We start from the raw sequence: 15,863 nt of genomic DNA on the forward strand, positions 1-15,863 counted from the left end.
CTTCACTGAAATCTACTTGGATTTTTACTGCACTAAAACTTGTGCTAAGGATAAAGTCGTGGCATAACTGATGGAAACAAAGCGTGAGTGGCAGAGACAGTTCTGTGGAGGTACTGTGCAGTAGCCTTGAAGCAGTGGCTCTGCATAGCCTGTTCATGACACATATTTCTTCAGGTGTCAGTCCTGCAGATGCTTGGGTACAAAAGAATTCTTTCCCAGATAGCAGGGACTGTTCGTTATTTTAACAGGAGCTATGCTTTTGTTAAAACTTGCACAATTTAACTGCATATCTTTATGATTATTGTTGCAGACTGTTGAAAATCCCTGTCCTAAATACTACTGAAAAAAAATTGTACAGACTAAATTAGCTCATTAGATGTTCTGTCATCTTAATTCTGAAGGTAGAACATTTTTTCCTTGGGTCTATTAACTTTTACTACAACAATACATAGGGTAAATCAGGACTTTTTTTTTAAAGACAGGCAAGTTACTACTACTTGTTGGATTTTTTTTTTCCTCTTGTGAAGTAAAACTGGGAATCACAGGAATAAACTTGCCTTCTGGCAGACTGAATGTGGCATTAAAAACTTTTTGGGAGTGCTGTTGAACCAATTTACAAACTAAAATGGCAGTGCTTATTTCTGTGCTTAGCACTTGAAAGTCTTGCTGAAGTATCTGACTTGTAGAAGTACTTCGTAATGAACTGAACAAGTTTTAAGGTTGCATGCCTAAAGCACAGTAAATTTGCCAATAGTAATGAGCTTTCCAAAGAGGTATAAGTAGATCACCCTTAAGTAAATGGCATGCTAAGACAAAGCTGATCACTGTACTAGACTACTTTGAAGGTCTTGGTATTCTATGCTTTAAAGCTAAACCATTTCCTTAACCCTGGTGCTGGGATATGTATCCATACCTTCAGATCAAGCTGCAGCATTGTGGCCAGTGCAACATTCCCACTGCACAAGGAGACAAGTTGCTGAGGGCCAGTCTTACAATAAGAGCCAAAGGGCTTTTGTCTACTGTACACAAAAATAAAGAAGCATTGTCCTTGTTCTCACTTCTCTGTGCCTGTCTCCGTCTGTCCCTCCCTAAGGTCTGGAGAGTTGTGCCATGCAGATGAAGGCAAGCTGGCTGTGAGCTTCATACACTGTGTTGAAGGTGTTAGTGATGGGGACCAAATGGTGCTGGTTCCTTGTCCAGACTCTTCTGCTTTCACTCTATAAACCCACTCACCACAACTAGAGTCACTGTTCATACCATTAAAATACAGAATGAAAGCTGTTAAAAGACTTGTCTCTGTGTGAATTAGCTTGTAAACAATGTAAAAATGGGAAGGAGGCTTTTGTTTCCTGTACTCGGTCAAATCTGGCAACTATGCTCTTGTTCAGATTTGCAGGCTAGGAAATGTCTTGCCTTCTGGTGCTGGCATGTTTCTATACCCTTTCTTATATCTCTTTAAACATACTTTGTGCATTGTTTATTATGGAGCTAGTATTGATGGAGAAAAATGCTTTGAGGTAAAACTGTTTGTAATTCTCTATTACTGTGTACATTTTTTTAAAAATGCACCATTTGTTTACCTCAATTAATTTAATGGAATGGATCAATAAATGTATTAAAAGGTGATTCCTTTACTTAGAATAATGTTTCATTTTTCTGTGGTCTTCACTGATAAAATTATTTGTGTGCTTATTTTGCTAAGCAGCTCACTATCTTACTGCAGAAATACTGTTCCCCTAAAATCTTCTTCCACAGTTGATCTAACTAGAAATCATCTGACCTGTTGTTGCATTACTTCTGGTACTGGAAGTGAAGGAGCTGAGGAATATTTGCGGGGGGGTGGTGGGGACAGACGTGGGAGACAGGGTGACAGCAGCTTCCTCAAAGGAAGGGATTGTGTGTAATGATGAACCAACTTCTGCTTGCTATACTCCTGTCTCAAACTGAAGCTGCCTGATTTGCCTACAGATTAGTTCAGTTATTTAAGGGCTTTTAACTTCCCTTTAATTAGTCCAGGACCTTGGAAGCCGCTTAATCCTTCTTAGTTCAATTAGCATGCAAGCAGACACATCTCCTTGTGAGACATGCCACACTTTTGACACATGTTTGGGTTTATGTGACATCATCTCATGCTAGTTGCTGCATTGTATGAGGTTCCTTTCCAACCCAGATTAAAGCTGAGGTAACAACTACATGGTATCAGTGTCCCTATGCCTCCATAAATCCTGTAGGAGCTGTGTGCTGCACTTACCTGTTCTTAACCTGTGACAAGAGTAGCACATCATGGTGGTGTGAGCTGAAACAGCAGCATTAGCTCTTGAGTCTTAGTCCTCGCATGAGCTCTGTTGAAGCACTGTCCAGGGACAGTGGGACATTCTCCCAGAAATCAGGGACATGAACATCTGTTCAGGGGTGTTTTATTGTAGGGATTACTAACATGCTGTTAATCTTACGTATTTTTATGGTGTTATTTATTTAATGATCTTGTAAATAACATTGATTGCCTGGGCTGATAACATCTGCAGGAGGTGGAGAGCTGGTGTGTCCTGCTGATGGCCCTGTGCACATGGCATGTGGCTTGCAGCCCTGTTTCATCAGCCAAAGTCACAGAACGGCCCTGAATGAACAAACAAGAAGGAACTAATGGAAAACTGATCCTCTGCTTTCCGCTTCCACTCTGAACAATATGTCTAGAAATGCCATTTTCATTTCTAGCCTATATCCTTGTGCCTCTTTGGTTTTGCTGACCAGCATAGCAAAGCAGAATGCTTTGAGGACTGCTGGTTTGCAATAGCTAATACACATACCCTGCAGGATGGGGTGCGTGCTGCAGAAATATCAAGGCAAACATCTCCTCCTGGGCAAGCTTAGTGGCTGAGAGGTTATGACATGCTGTGAAGTGGAAATATAAATGCTATGTATCCTGTTGTGTTGGTAGGGACTAATGATAACAACCAGAAGATGCCTCTGTTACTCGGGCAGAATCTCAAAGGAGCCAGTGGTTGACTGTTGTTTGATGGCCACAACGCTGTAACAAACAATAAAAAATGCAGGTAATAAGAATTAGCAAACTACCTTCTCAAACTGCAGTCTGCTCTTTCCACATCTATGTCTTAAACTTTGCCGGGGTATCTGGAGCTAGCTGAGTGCTAATGGCATTCGTCTCAGTGGTCTGCCAGCCTCTCTTGTGTGCAATGACATTGGCACTATCTGTCATCCTTCACTTTAATAACCCGTGTTTGTACTGATAATGATACTTCTATTTGGAACCTGTATTAAAAAGCATTTGAGTAGCTAGCAGTGACCCCTGTTAAACAGAGGGTTGCATATAAGAAACAAGTCTTCCATGTCTAGAAGATCTAAGGAGGAAAGCAGAGCCAGGGACATGATAAGTAGGAAGTAGCCTTCCCCACACTAATAGTCCTGAAGACACTGATTGTCACATGTATTCAAAAGCCTGGAAGGCCTTTGGTGCTGTGAATAAAACAGAGGTGGTGGTAGAGGAGCTTTCCTTAGTGTTGCTTTTTCTTCTTCTCTAGGTGGTGTAGCTGAAGTCCATATACATAGTGCTTTTAGACTTTGTACTACTGTATTTTGTTTAAACTGCAGCAGAACTAGGCAAGAATTTTGCCTAGAATGAGACATTAGCCTATCCGATATGTGCCTTATATCTGAATGAAAATACTGTTGTTACATGGATTAAATATTGACATTATCACAGTTCACTTAATACAGAAAGAAACTTGCTGTTTCTGATAATGCAACAAGCTGGAGAGTCTTGGGGAGGCTCTAATTGACAAAGTGAGATTTGGAGGGAGATCCTTCAAAAATTCTGTAAAAGTAGATGGAGGGGTTGTTTCAACTTTCTCTCTTGGAATTAAGCAGGTTTTGTGTTTAAAAGTTGTTTTTGAAATTGTACCTCTCAGTCACTCCATGGTGGTACAGTTGGGCAAATACAATGGACCAGAAAAGTAACCTTTTCCTTCACTGTGGTAATGGTTTCTCTTTGAAACATTTGAGGGAGACTCAGATTATTCTTTTCTGTCTCAATAGGTAAGTAACATATAATGGAATTTTTTTAAAAAAATTTACTTTGTGTAGGGTTATTCCTTCATTCTACTTAGTACTATTTTCACAGTACCAAACACATATATTTGTGTGAATACTTTGTCCTCTGGGATTATTAGCTGTTAAACTGTCAAATACTCTTCCTACAGCAATTCATGTTACATTAAAGAAAAATAAGATTAAAAAAGTGCTGGCTAGACATTGCAACTTTCGTTCTTTGAATTTCCTTGATATTTGTCAACTCATTTCTGCAAGTTTCTTTGTTTTCCTCCCTTTTTTTTTTTTTTAATTCATTTGGTGGAGGGGTGTTGTTTTCTTTTTAAAATTCTTTCCTATCTGCATTATATACTTTATACCTAGAATCAGGAAGTACAGAGAAAATACAATGTGTCTTTTTGCACAAAATCTTTCCCATTTCTTACCTTAAAGGGAGGAGACTCAGGCAGCCAACTAGAAAAGACAAAATGAAGCAGAAGCCGCTGTACCAGTCCAGTGTGTTTTGATAGATCTTGTTGTAGACTGTAGATGTCACCACTCCCGTGGTGACTAAAGACAACTGCAGCAGGACAAACACCTTACCTGTAAGACAAGAACATAGTTGGTTGCTGGAGATTAACAATCCAGCTGTGGTATCTCCCTGACAAATCCAGGATCACAATTGTGTAATCATTGCTCCACTAACACCAGATGGCATGAGCTTCTATCTGCTTCGGTTCTAGACCACAATTAAACTATTTTTCCTTCTTTTAAGTGTCAGACAAAATATTCAACTGGAAAACTCTCTGCCTAAACAGTCTACATATAAAGGTAGTTGCTTGTAAGAGCAGCAATAAACTGGTCAATAAGTGCTCCTTTTCCTAGAGGTATAAAGGAAAAGAGGTATAAAAAAAAATAGTCTAGACCTGACATTTTCAGGACAGGAGAAACTTTAGTCAGGGTTTGCTTCTGGCCTAAGCCTGAAAAGTAGTTCACTGGGTTGAAATTACAATAATGCCTGAAATGGAATGTGTGTGTGAATTGTGTGATACTTCATGTGGAAGAAAAGCAGAAACTGAATTCTAGTTGAAACCACTCTTTACTGAAGGGTTCCTGATATGGTAAATGGGTGAAAGGGAGATAACCCAGCCAAGCTGGGACTTGCAGTCTGGGGGCAAGGTCAGGGCTGTGTGCTGAGCTTGCTGCCCCAGTAGCCTTCTGCAGCCACTTGGCAACAGGAGATGAACCTGCAACCAGAAGGCAAATGCTGCTCTGCTGCAGGGTCCTACTCGAGGTCTGGACTGTCATCATGTGCAGCCCGTATGGCTCAAGGTGGAGGTTAAAAGTGTTTGATTTTTAGTGGTTAATTTGGGGTGTGAGCTGTGCTGTTTGTGGCAGGTAGATGATATTGCTACGGTGGATGTTGAGGGAGCACAAGCAGTAGGAATGAACTGGTGACAGAGCAGTGTCGTGTTCATATGGCAGAAAGGAAAAGGACATGTGGTGCTATTTGAATGAACAGCCAGTCCTGTATCTTGTGTCTAAATCTAGCTCATTGGGGTAAAAATGGTAGGCCTCAATATGCTGCTGTAAAATACATTTTACTAATTTTTAGTAAGTATTTTAATGGGAAAAAAATCCAGCTGCTGTTCCAAGGAGAGTCAATTTCTATGCAAAAGTTACTTTTCGTAGTTAAATCAGGTGCAAAAGGAACAAATTGCCAAACACCTGAAGAAATGTTTAGTGAGTGTAACTGAAAAAAAAGATTAAAATAATCCATCCTTCCCAAAACTGGAAGTAAAAGAAGCCAGATATAAATGGTGTAAATATAACAGTGCTTCAGCTCAATGTCCTGCTTTTCTTGGTTCTTGAAGTACTGTGTTTTTGAGCAGCATCTCAGGTATTTTCCCCACCTTTGAACTATGCACTGACTGTAATCTTTTGAAGTTTGTGCTGAGAATTCTGTCAATAAATGATGATGCAACCAAGGACAAGAAGACTGGATATGAGAATGTTGTCCAGCAAGTTTCTCTGCTTCTCCCTTCCTGTTTGTGGTATCATTTGTTCTGGTATTATTACACGAAGCACAGATTGCAGCAATAACTTAGTTTTCTCATAGTATTCTAGGCTGAATAAAGGGATTTCAGGGGGTTTTAGTTGGTAAGGTAACCAAAATACTCACCACAGGATGATCCTTCAACATGCTTGGACAACATGGACCTGATGGTTGGTAAAGGGATGAGGGCAAAGAGCATCACTGCTCGTGCTGTAATGAAATGAATTTTGAGTTATCACCAGTACCTGCTCTTTGTGACCCAACACAACCACTGCTTTTGAACCACTGCTTTTGAATTACATGCCTCTGGCTTGGGCAGGCACCTTGCTTCACCTTTTCTCATTCCTTGAGTGCTAAAAAGAGGTGGGTCCTCACTTCATCCAAGGCAGATATGCCACCTATTGCTCCCATTATCAGAGGTCCTTTGCCCGAACTAGACACGGTCTCTTGTTCTCAGCCAGACATCCCAGCGTAAATGGGATCCTCACTCTCCTTTGAGACGGTGAGGATGATGATTTAAGTTTTAACATGCAGAGAGCTCCCTGTGCTACACAGCCTTGACAGAAACAGTACTTTTATAACACTACATCTGTCTTGTATCCTGGTGCTTCTGGCTTGCAGTATTCTAGCCTGTCTCTACTGTGAAAATTTATAGGGAGCTCATTACCTTCCTGTCAGCAGAACCAGCCTCAGTGAAGACTTGATCCATGTCTAGAGTATCAAGGTGTTTCTGCAATGCAAGGAGTAAGCATCCTACACACTGCATAGCAGCATATCTTCAGGATGAAGATAAGCTGAATTATTAAGCAAACTTTTTTTTTTAAACTTAATTTTTTAATCTTTTTTCCCCAGCTTGATTGGCTAAACAAACATAATCTCTTGAAATTTTCACTCAGTGTTTGGCTTAGTACACAAATACAATATCCTATCATCTTTCCCTTTAGAACAACTTTGTTTAATTTTCAATTTCCCATTCCCTGTAGGGACAGAAAAATCACTTCAGGACATTTATCTCCAGTGTCTTTCTCACTTTGAGAAGCAAAACCTTAAAGCCATGCAATAGACAATACTCTGTGAGATAGCTCTGGCACAGTGAACGCAGTTCTTGGATTTTGTTTTTCATCAGAGGTTAGCTCCCAAAAGTAAACTTTCCTTTCCTTTATCATGGGATGCTGCCTCATCTATTGTTACCTGTCCTTTAGTGTGAGATTTGTAAACTACATTATTGTGATACTTTACAGTTCCAATGTTTCATTAAGTTTCCCATCAGCTGTGCCTTCATATGACAAAAATGAATCACATCTTAAGACGTTCACATAATAGGAAGCCTTTGCCATTTTGCTTCTGTTGTAGCCTTAAGCCTTGCCTCAGAGGAGGCAAGTGCTTCCTGTTGCTGCAGTGATGCAGTCCTACTAGAACAAGGAGTCAGCAGCAATTCCCAGTTACCCAGTGTGTGAACACTGTTCTGCTCAGATCTGGTCTGTGACCAGTTGATGAATTACAAGTCAATGAGCCTTAAACTAGTCCTTGGCAAAGGTGTATGCCTCCTCAGATATTGTAGAGTGCTGAGGCTTAAGAGTACTAAAGAAAATGGGGGGAAAGAGGAATAATACGAATGCTTTCTTGCAAATTGCTCATGTGATGATCTGCCTAACTCCCTGCTTGCAAATTTGTCACAAATCAAAGCAAAAAGCTCTTTCTGTGATGTTGAAACACCCCTTTCTCAGCGTGTATTTGCTCATGTGACTGGTGTTCAACTCACCAATGTAGAACAGGAACGTCCATTGCACGAAGGCCATGATGAGGATGCCAGTGCTGAACGATGCTACTCCGATCATGATCATGGTAATATCCCTCAGGTATCTGGAGAACACAAGTACCCCTAGGAAACTGGTAATGAAGATAACGTACCCAGCAGCATTGCCGTGGCCAATCTCCACAGCATTCCAACTTAAAGGTTCCCTGAGCAAGAACAGTGGGAGTACGTTCATTGCACCAACCACAGCCAGGTCATAGAGGATTGCTGCCACAAACAGTAGGATGATGATGAGTTTCGAGGGTGACACTGGAGTGGAGATGCTGCTCTCTGAAGGCTGGGAGCTCCCTGCTACCACTGCTTCTGGTAGCTGACCACCCACCTCCTCTGCACTCTTGGCTTTGGCTGGGCAGGAAGCTGCTGGCTTGGGGACTGTGAGGACAAAAATGCTGTAGAGGAGACAGAAGGCGTAGCAAACAATGCTGCAACACACCAGCATGGTACCTTCTCGATAGTGGTCACTGAAGGCAACAAAAAGGTAGCCAGATGCCATGCTTCCCAGAAAGCCAGCGAGGCCATACACCAGTTCAATAATGATGAGCCGCAGAGACCTCTTGCTTTCAGAGGACCCCAGGGATCCCAGAGCCATGATGCCTGCCCAAAGTGTGGTGAAGCCTCCTGTCAGCCCATTGATGGCAGCAGCCCCATACATCACCTCCACTGGCCAGCCCAGCAGAATCATGAGAAGCAGGAGAGTTTTGGAGCCCAAATAACCAAAAAGAGGGAAGCAGATGGGGATCTTGCGATGTATCCTGTCCCCCAGCTGGGACAAACCATAGGCTGACACCAGTGGGCTCAAGCCCAGAACTAGGTTGTAGATGATATAAAAATTAGATACAGCCTTCTGCTGAGCATCTTCCAGGATGTGGGAGGGAGCAGTGCTGTTGGTCTGGTTGTAGTAGTTCTTCACTACCAGCAGCAGTGCTGTGTCGTAGAAGGCACTGGCCACTTGGGAACCTGCGACCACTGGCTCAATCCACGTCCTCATTGCCATTATTCCCACCATGCTGCTAGCCATCACCTCTTCTTGGAGAGAGCTGCTTTCAGGAGCATTTGAGGAAACAGCACATGAGGAAACAGTTCGTCAGAAGCTCTGGAGGCATGCTTAGAAACAAGCAGCGAAAGGTCTGCTGGGCTGCACAGGACCAGAGAGTTCTGCAAGAGATGATCTGGTTGGAGGATATTCACAGCTCACCTTGCTATGTGTACACACAGCTGCACACCCCTGTGCTGCTCTGAGCTCTGGCTCACACATGGGAGGCTTTTGTACAGCCAGAGAACGCCCTGCACGTGTCGACTGCTGCTGCTCCTCTTCCTGGTGTAGTTTCAACAGAGGTCAGATGACCTGGGGAATTTCTCACAGAGTAGGAAGTGAAAATGCCCTGATTAAGTAATTGCTGTAATTTGGGGTGGTGGTTTGTTTTTTGTTTGTTGACTTTTTGGGTGGTATTTTTTTTTTTTTTCCTTTTGGTATCCTTCATGTGTCAGAGAACTCTCAGAATGGTTGTGGGGGCAGGGAATGGCTATGTTCCTTTTATCAGGTAATTTGTAAATTCCCCTTTACTGCCAGCTAATTTTTTTTTTCTACACAAATATTGTCTCTTTCACTTTTACCTGCTTCTGTCTTCCCTGTTGCTGCATCATGCCCCTTGTTGTTTCAGTAATGCAGTCAGGAAATTACACCAAAAAGAAATTAAAAGGGAAAAGGTCTATTTCTGGTAACCTGTCTCCTGTGGCTGCTACTCTGCTTTCTGTATCCTTTGGCTTTACAATGTGGGAATTTGCAAGAGGAGGCAGTTTATCCAGAGGCATCAATGACCGCTGTGTCCCAGTAATCAGCCAGCTTACCTTCAAGCTGAGGTGGGTGAGAGTCCACCTCTGGAGAAGAGTTTTCCAGCCCTAGCTCCTCAGGGAGATGGCTGTGCATCTCTGCAGGTGCTTATATCCACAGACTCTCAAGCCTTGCAGCTTGAAGTCAGTTTCCAGTTTTGCTGTTGCCTGAGGGGCAGGTAAAGCGACCCACTCAAGCAGGGCCCTTGTGCTGCTAGCCAGAGGCACAAGAAGCTCTTGGACCAGGATACGGTGCAAGCAGGCTGCCAGCTCCAAGGACAATGCTTGCAGTCCCAGCTGCAGGAAGTACTTGGAGAATATTTGGCAGTCTCAAAAATGCTAACTTAAATGATAATGATCTCATTCTGTACTGGTTTAATGAATCATAACAGGCTGAATAATCTGTTCTAGGAAGATTTACAGTCATTACTTTAAAAATTAATTACTGATGAATTTGAAAAAACAATGTTAAAGCCTCCATCTGTTGGACTCTCTGTTGACTCAGGTGACATTTACTCAATGCCACAGCTCAAGGGTTTATTTTTTTCACTCTGTTTGGTTGTGCAATAATTTTTGGCTTATATTTTGAATACAGAAAGAAAGATACATGATATTAACAGGGAAATGAGTGGGGAACTGTCCACTAGAATGATTTGCTCTAGAAAATTCCACCTTCATCAGAGAGTTTTTTGTTAGACCAAAAGACTCTTAGCCAGCTCTAAATTATATGTGTTGTTCTAAGAGTGTTTTTTTCTTTTCCTCAGATTAGCTGCAAAAGGTGTCTAGTTTCTTCAGCTTTTATTGAGACGTGGGAGAGGTTTTTTTCAGCAAACCCTGAAATATTTCTAGAGAACGGAAATTCCAGAGGGCCTTACTGAAAACCCCAAAGCATCAGCCTGTGACCATTTTAAGCAACAAATGCAAGCAAAGGAATTGACACATCTTACTTCACCCAGGGAGCCTCATGTCTCCCACCAGAATTACAGGGAGAGATAAATTATTTGTCCCATTCAAGCTTCAGTTTGGGACATGGGGTCTGGTGAAAAGGAATCAAATTTGAGTGTAGAGGTACGTTACAGTCACTGTGATCAAGACCCTGCAGATCTGCTCAACTCCTACATGAGGGATATTTTTCCTCCACACTTTGTTACATATACATACTGCTTGGCTTGTTCAGCCAGCTCTGTTCAGGCCTAGATAGCTAATGAACGGTGCTAAATGTTACTAGTGATCTCATGAATTATGTCTATATCTCCAGGATATTCTGTGTGTTCACTCACATTAAATGTACTTTTTAGAACTAGTTCTCATGGAAGGATATATTTCCATGTCAGTAATTGCAAAACAGTAAGTGCTAAAGTAAGAGTTTAGCTCAGGCTCCAAAATATTTACTACTGCAAACCAATTTTCACAAATCCCATATTCATTTGATGCCACAAAATCTTCAAAATTACTATTATCTAGTAATTTTTCAGATGCCCCTGTTCTTTCATTACTAATTCTTAAATTACAAATATTTATAGGAACATTTGCATATGCTTTAAAATATATTCATGCACCATAAGGTGGAGCCTTAAGAGAATGGCCCTTGACATTTAAGAAAAATGTACCTACAGAATCAGAGACTATCTTAACAAGACAAATACAATGGTGTAGCCTGCTGGAGAAGGACCACACTGGTTTAGGTCATTTTTCTTTAGAGTGGTCTTGTCTGGAGGCCCACTAGCGGCAGAATCAGCACATCAGCTGTTTCATCAGCTCTTCAGTTTGTCAATCTGGCCAAACCAGAGGTGTTTTATGTTCCTCTGTGGTGGTGTTTTACATTCCTATGCAGTATTGCTGGTTTTTCTTTTGTTTTTTTTTTTTTTTCTTCAAACCATTTATAGCAATTCCATCACTTTTTCCTTCTGAACAGAGTTGCCATAGGGGTTTCAGGATGCTGGGGGACCTGGCCTATGCAAGTACCAGCATTCTGGAACTTGATCTTCAGCATTCCTTGTCTGAAAAGGTCCTTTTGACATACAGGACTGCAATCCAGTGTGGGCAAGTAAGCCCTCTTCATCTCTCTCCCATAAGCCTGCTAATAGTATCTGTGATTTACAATCCCTGTCTGGCAAGGCATTTTGCCTCCAAGATGCTAAATCAACTCTGACTCCTCCTCTTCCTACTTGGTGTGTACAGGTCATCCTCTCCACTATGGCTTTGTGGCAGTGGTAAAGTGGGGAAACATGACTAGGAACTGTAAATTGCCTGGATCTGATCCTGGATGGAGCTGCAGCCCCATTACAGCCCCACAGTGAGGGAGAGCTGGTTGAAAACACTGGGGAGAAGCAGCTGTTTTAGTGATGGCTGGTTTTCCTTTGGAAAATTCTTCATAAATTACCAAAGCATTCTGTGGTTTGGGAGACTGGCTTCCTTGGTGGCTGTCACCTAATTATATATAGCCTCTGTCCTCACAAGGTGTGTGATTCTGCTCACAGGGATGGGGGAGATGGACGGAGAATGGGAGCTGTGTAGAAAGCCAGGGGCACAGGAATGCAGCATTCGAGTCCAAGGCAGTTGTCTTGCTGGATCCAGAGCCACTGATGGTGGAAGCTAATGCCTGGACTATGTAAAAAAACATCTAACAGCCTTGTTTTGTGGCTCTGAGAAACAACATCAAGGTTGTTTGAGAACTCAGAGGGCTGGGGTCAGTGTCTGTGGCACAACAGCTGGTAAGTGCACCATTACTGTAATAAAATACAGGACCATGCCCTTACAGGTTCACCTGGAGGTGCCTCAGACACCGAGACCTCTGGGCCAGCATTCCGGCATTTGGGAGTTGCAGTACCATCAGACATGTTGGGATCATCTATGGAGACATCTGCTCTCCTCTACTTCTCCTGGGAGGAAAAGGAAGCACAGGCCACAGGGAGTGGGAGCACACAGGGGCCTTTTCCCCCATGCCTTGAGGCCTCACCCGCTACTCCACGTGAGCAAAGTCCAGGGTGGTGTGCAGGCTACAAAAACACTGGAGGAGGGATTTGCTCCATGGAGAGACCTCATGGAGTACACTGACATGAAGCATGGAGGGGAGGGGTGACCCCCCCACAAGGGTAGGAAGGTCTGCCAGCCCTCCTTTGGAAAAGGTTGGCATTCTCCACTGCTTCACCACCACTTTCAGAACAACATAGGAGAGTAGGAAGGACCTGCAAATGGCAGCACTGTCCAGTTTTCCTTCAGGACGGTCACTGGCTGACCAAGCAGCACTAGAAACCTATGTTCCCTTGATTTCACCACCAGTCATCATGGTTTTCTCTATTTTTCTCCATTCAGAATTTTCTGCTTACCTTTTTGGAGTCTCCTGTAGGCCTATTCCTTGCTGGAAATAAAAACACACCATCCTTAGACATTTGCTTTTTGCTGAGTTGGCCTTTTTCCCTTTAGCTTGAGGAATTTGGGCAATTAATAGTCCGGACAGCTAAATGTATGCCTTAACATTAATCCTCTCTATGGAAGCAGGAAGAAATGCTTCTTGCAGTACCTTGTGTCTGCCTGATCAGCTAGACCACAGAACAAATCCTGCTGTCACTCTTAAATAAGCCCCAGATAATCCTCACACTAAATGAATTTTTTGAGTATGTGCACATCCTCCTTTGCATCTGTATTCATGCCTTTTTTAAAATTGTTGCCAAGGTATATATGTGTTTGAAATAGAAGCACTGCAAATATTAAGAGTGTGCAGGCAGCAATGGCCTTGAAAAATGGGATGAAATAAACTGTCCTAGCCCTATAGCATAAGCAATCCAATCTTGCATAATAGTGGATAGTCTAAAAAAATGAAATAGCTATAGCAAAAACATGATTATTAAAAATTTTCACTGCTGAATGAACTACAGTCATTAATGTATAAAAACTTGGTTCAAACCCACAGACTTCTCTCCCCTTCCTAAGTGCTCTCCAAAGCTATTTTGAAATAATTTTCCAGGTCTACTTCATATTTAATTTTCCATTTAGGTCTGGAAAACTTTTTGGCAATAGTAAATCACCTATCCTTAGAAGTGAGGGGAAGAAAGGAGAAAAGGAGTGCAAAGGAAAGAGGAGCACTGATTTTTCTGGTCTGATAGGACCTTTGCTAAATAACTCAGCCCTAGCCAGGTACAAATAGAGGGAATGTATATCTCTCCATAAGCCTGAGACTCTACAAGAAGTAAGAGTAGTTGGCAGAGGACATCAGGACAGTGGAGAGAAAAGGGATGAATCCACCCCATTTTACTGGCTGAGAGGTGGAGACCATGAAAAGCATCATAAATACATAAAGACACATGCTCTGCATTTCTGCTTTGTGCAAAGCATAAATAGTTTTGCTGGAGAGGAGAGAAGGTATATATTTTTTTAAATCTTCTGGAGACACCCTTGCCTGCTAATCCATTCATTTTCACCTGACAGATCTCAAGCTAGCTCCTTGCCTGGCTAAATTTCTCTTTTCCAGGCAGGTAAAGTTAACGCTGAAGCCATCACTTGCAGTAAACCCTCAGTGATACCCCAGACATTTAGAGCAGGCAGATGGTAACTCACTCCTCACAACCTCTCTCTGTTTACTCTGCTGGGCTGAGTCCTCAGTACAGAAATTGGCTATGGTTTTAGTAATTTAGATTTTTTATTTTTTTGCACTGTTTTATGCAGAACATCCTGTCAAACACATTCAGTCATTTGTTGAAAAGAAAAAGCAAAAACCAAGAAATGGCATACACAACCCAAAAGCTGTAGATGCTGTGGCACAGTCCAGTGACCTTTCTAAGCCTTAGCACCCTTTTTTCCATACAGCAGACAACAGCTCTTCACATGGGGTGTGTTTATTCAACCTCACCAGCTCAGAAATGAAAAACACAGGAAACTCAATAACAAGCTCTCCTTGATTACAGAGCACCATCTGATCCTCTGTAGGCTATTCACACAGGCCCTTCAGCACAGGTGGTAGTGAATGCAGAGCCCACACACAGGTGGTTTTGGGCTATAAGCTTGCATGGCAGTGCCTATCACTGCAAACAGACTCCAACACCAGCTGAGGATTTCTGGACAACTTATGCAACAAGGCACAGCAAATAATAGGGATAACCTTGTTTATAACATGTGCCATAGCCACACCTGGCTAATTATCCAGCTTGTTTTGAGCTGGCAGGGTGGAGAGGTCCCTGAGACAGAAGGGAAAGGCACCAGCATCCTCCATGAGGGTGGCTGGGAGGCTATGGGGGAGATGTCCCTTCTCATTTTGCTTCAGGGCACTAGTGAAAAATGGCACCAATGGTGTAATCTTCAGACAAGAGAACAGAATTGTGCCTGGGTGGGCAAACTGCAGTCCTGGTACTGGAGAAGCCTTACCTGGAAAACAGCAAGGGGTTTTGAGCCTCTGCAACCCATGCAGAGGTGTCACCTCCACTCGAAACACAGAGATGTGTCTGGAGTTCCCAGCCCCGCAACTCTGCATCAAAGTGCTCCAGGAGATAGCTCCAGATTCTGGAGAAAGCTCATGTAGACAGTGCATACTACTTTGGAGAATGTTAGCTAGTGTCCTCCTGAGCTGCTAATGAATTAACAGCCTTGGTAGATTTTGTGTATTCTTAAGGCTCCAGTACATGTATAAAAAGATATTGAAAAAGACATTTAAGTGACCTAAATACTGCACCTCTTCTCCTTTCTTTGCAGGATCCTGTTGTAAGCTGCAGGAAATTTTGGAGTTGAAGAGGAGTACTGGGTAAAGGGCACTAGGGAAGCAAGAAAGTCCAGGCAGCTTTCCAGCAATATTGCTGCTGCTAACTTTTTATAGGCTGCATTTCTTCAGTGTCTAACAAGCACAGATAAATATAAATATACATATATACATAAATATAAATTTTAAACTGTGTGGCAAAACAGCAGCTGTTACTGGTGTTTGCTGTTTCCTCAATGCTTCATTCCAGCAAGGTGGAGTACTCAAGGCTTCCCTGAACTAAAACTTTTCTTTTATGCCCCATTGTGTAGATGCTGAAATGGCCATACTAGTTGAGAGCAGCACTGCTTTTTCCTACTACAACCTCTGCATTTCAGGGCAATGGTTTCAAAGCTCCTGCTTAACTGCATGTGGGCAATGGGGAGACA

General features: G+C 42.5%; 2 protein-coding genes across 2 annotated transcripts in view; one reads left to right on the top strand and one right to left on the bottom strand.

Annotated features, from left to right (window-relative positions):
• SNX30 (sorting nexin family member 30) overlaps positions 1 to 15,640 on the top strand; it is a 67,901-nt gene extending 52,261 nt beyond the window's left edge. Inside the window, exon 8 of the mRNA XM_054004136.1 lies at positions 15,432 to 15,640. Coding sequence (XP_053860111.1) covers positions 15,432 to 15,467 — 36 coding nt within the window. The 3' untranslated portion in view covers positions 15,468 to 15,640. The remainder of the gene's footprint in view (positions 1 to 15,431) is intronic.
• SLC46A2 (solute carrier family 46 member 2) lies at positions 2,402 to 9,148 on the bottom strand. Its single transcript, XM_054004137.1, has 4 exons — positions 7,863 to 9,148; positions 6,227 to 6,310; positions 4,491 to 4,647; positions 2,402 to 3,028 (listed from the first exon to the last, which is right to left on the bottom strand). The coding sequence occupies exons 1-4, from the start codon at positions 8,932 to 8,934 to the stop codon at positions 2,971 to 2,973; spliced, it is 1,371 nt and encodes a 456-aa protein (XP_053860112.1). The 5' UTR covers positions 8,935 to 9,148; the 3' UTR covers positions 2,402 to 2,970.
• Positions 15,641 to 15,863: the final 223 nt, after the last annotated feature.

Source organism: Vidua macroura, chromosome Z, assembly GCF_024509145.1.
Source record: "Vidua macroura isolate BioBank_ID:100142 chromosome Z, ASM2450914v1, whole genome shotgun sequence".
Lineage (NCBI taxonomy): Eukaryota > Metazoa > Chordata > Aves > Passeriformes > Viduidae > Vidua > Vidua macroura.

Coding starts and splice junctions, on each gene's coding strand:
- SLC46A2 (XM_054004137.1), bottom strand. CDS start 8,934: ATGGCTAGCAGCATGGTGGGAATAATGGCAATGAGGACGTGGATTGAG. Junction 6,311..7,862: donor GACGTTCCTGTTCTACATTG/GTGAGTTGAACA, acceptor ATTTCATTACAG/CACGAGCAGTGATGCTCTTT. Junction 3,029..4,490: donor CTGAGTCTCCTCCCTTTAAG/GTAAGAAATGGG, acceptor TGTTTGTTACAG/CGTTGTGGCCATCAAACAAC.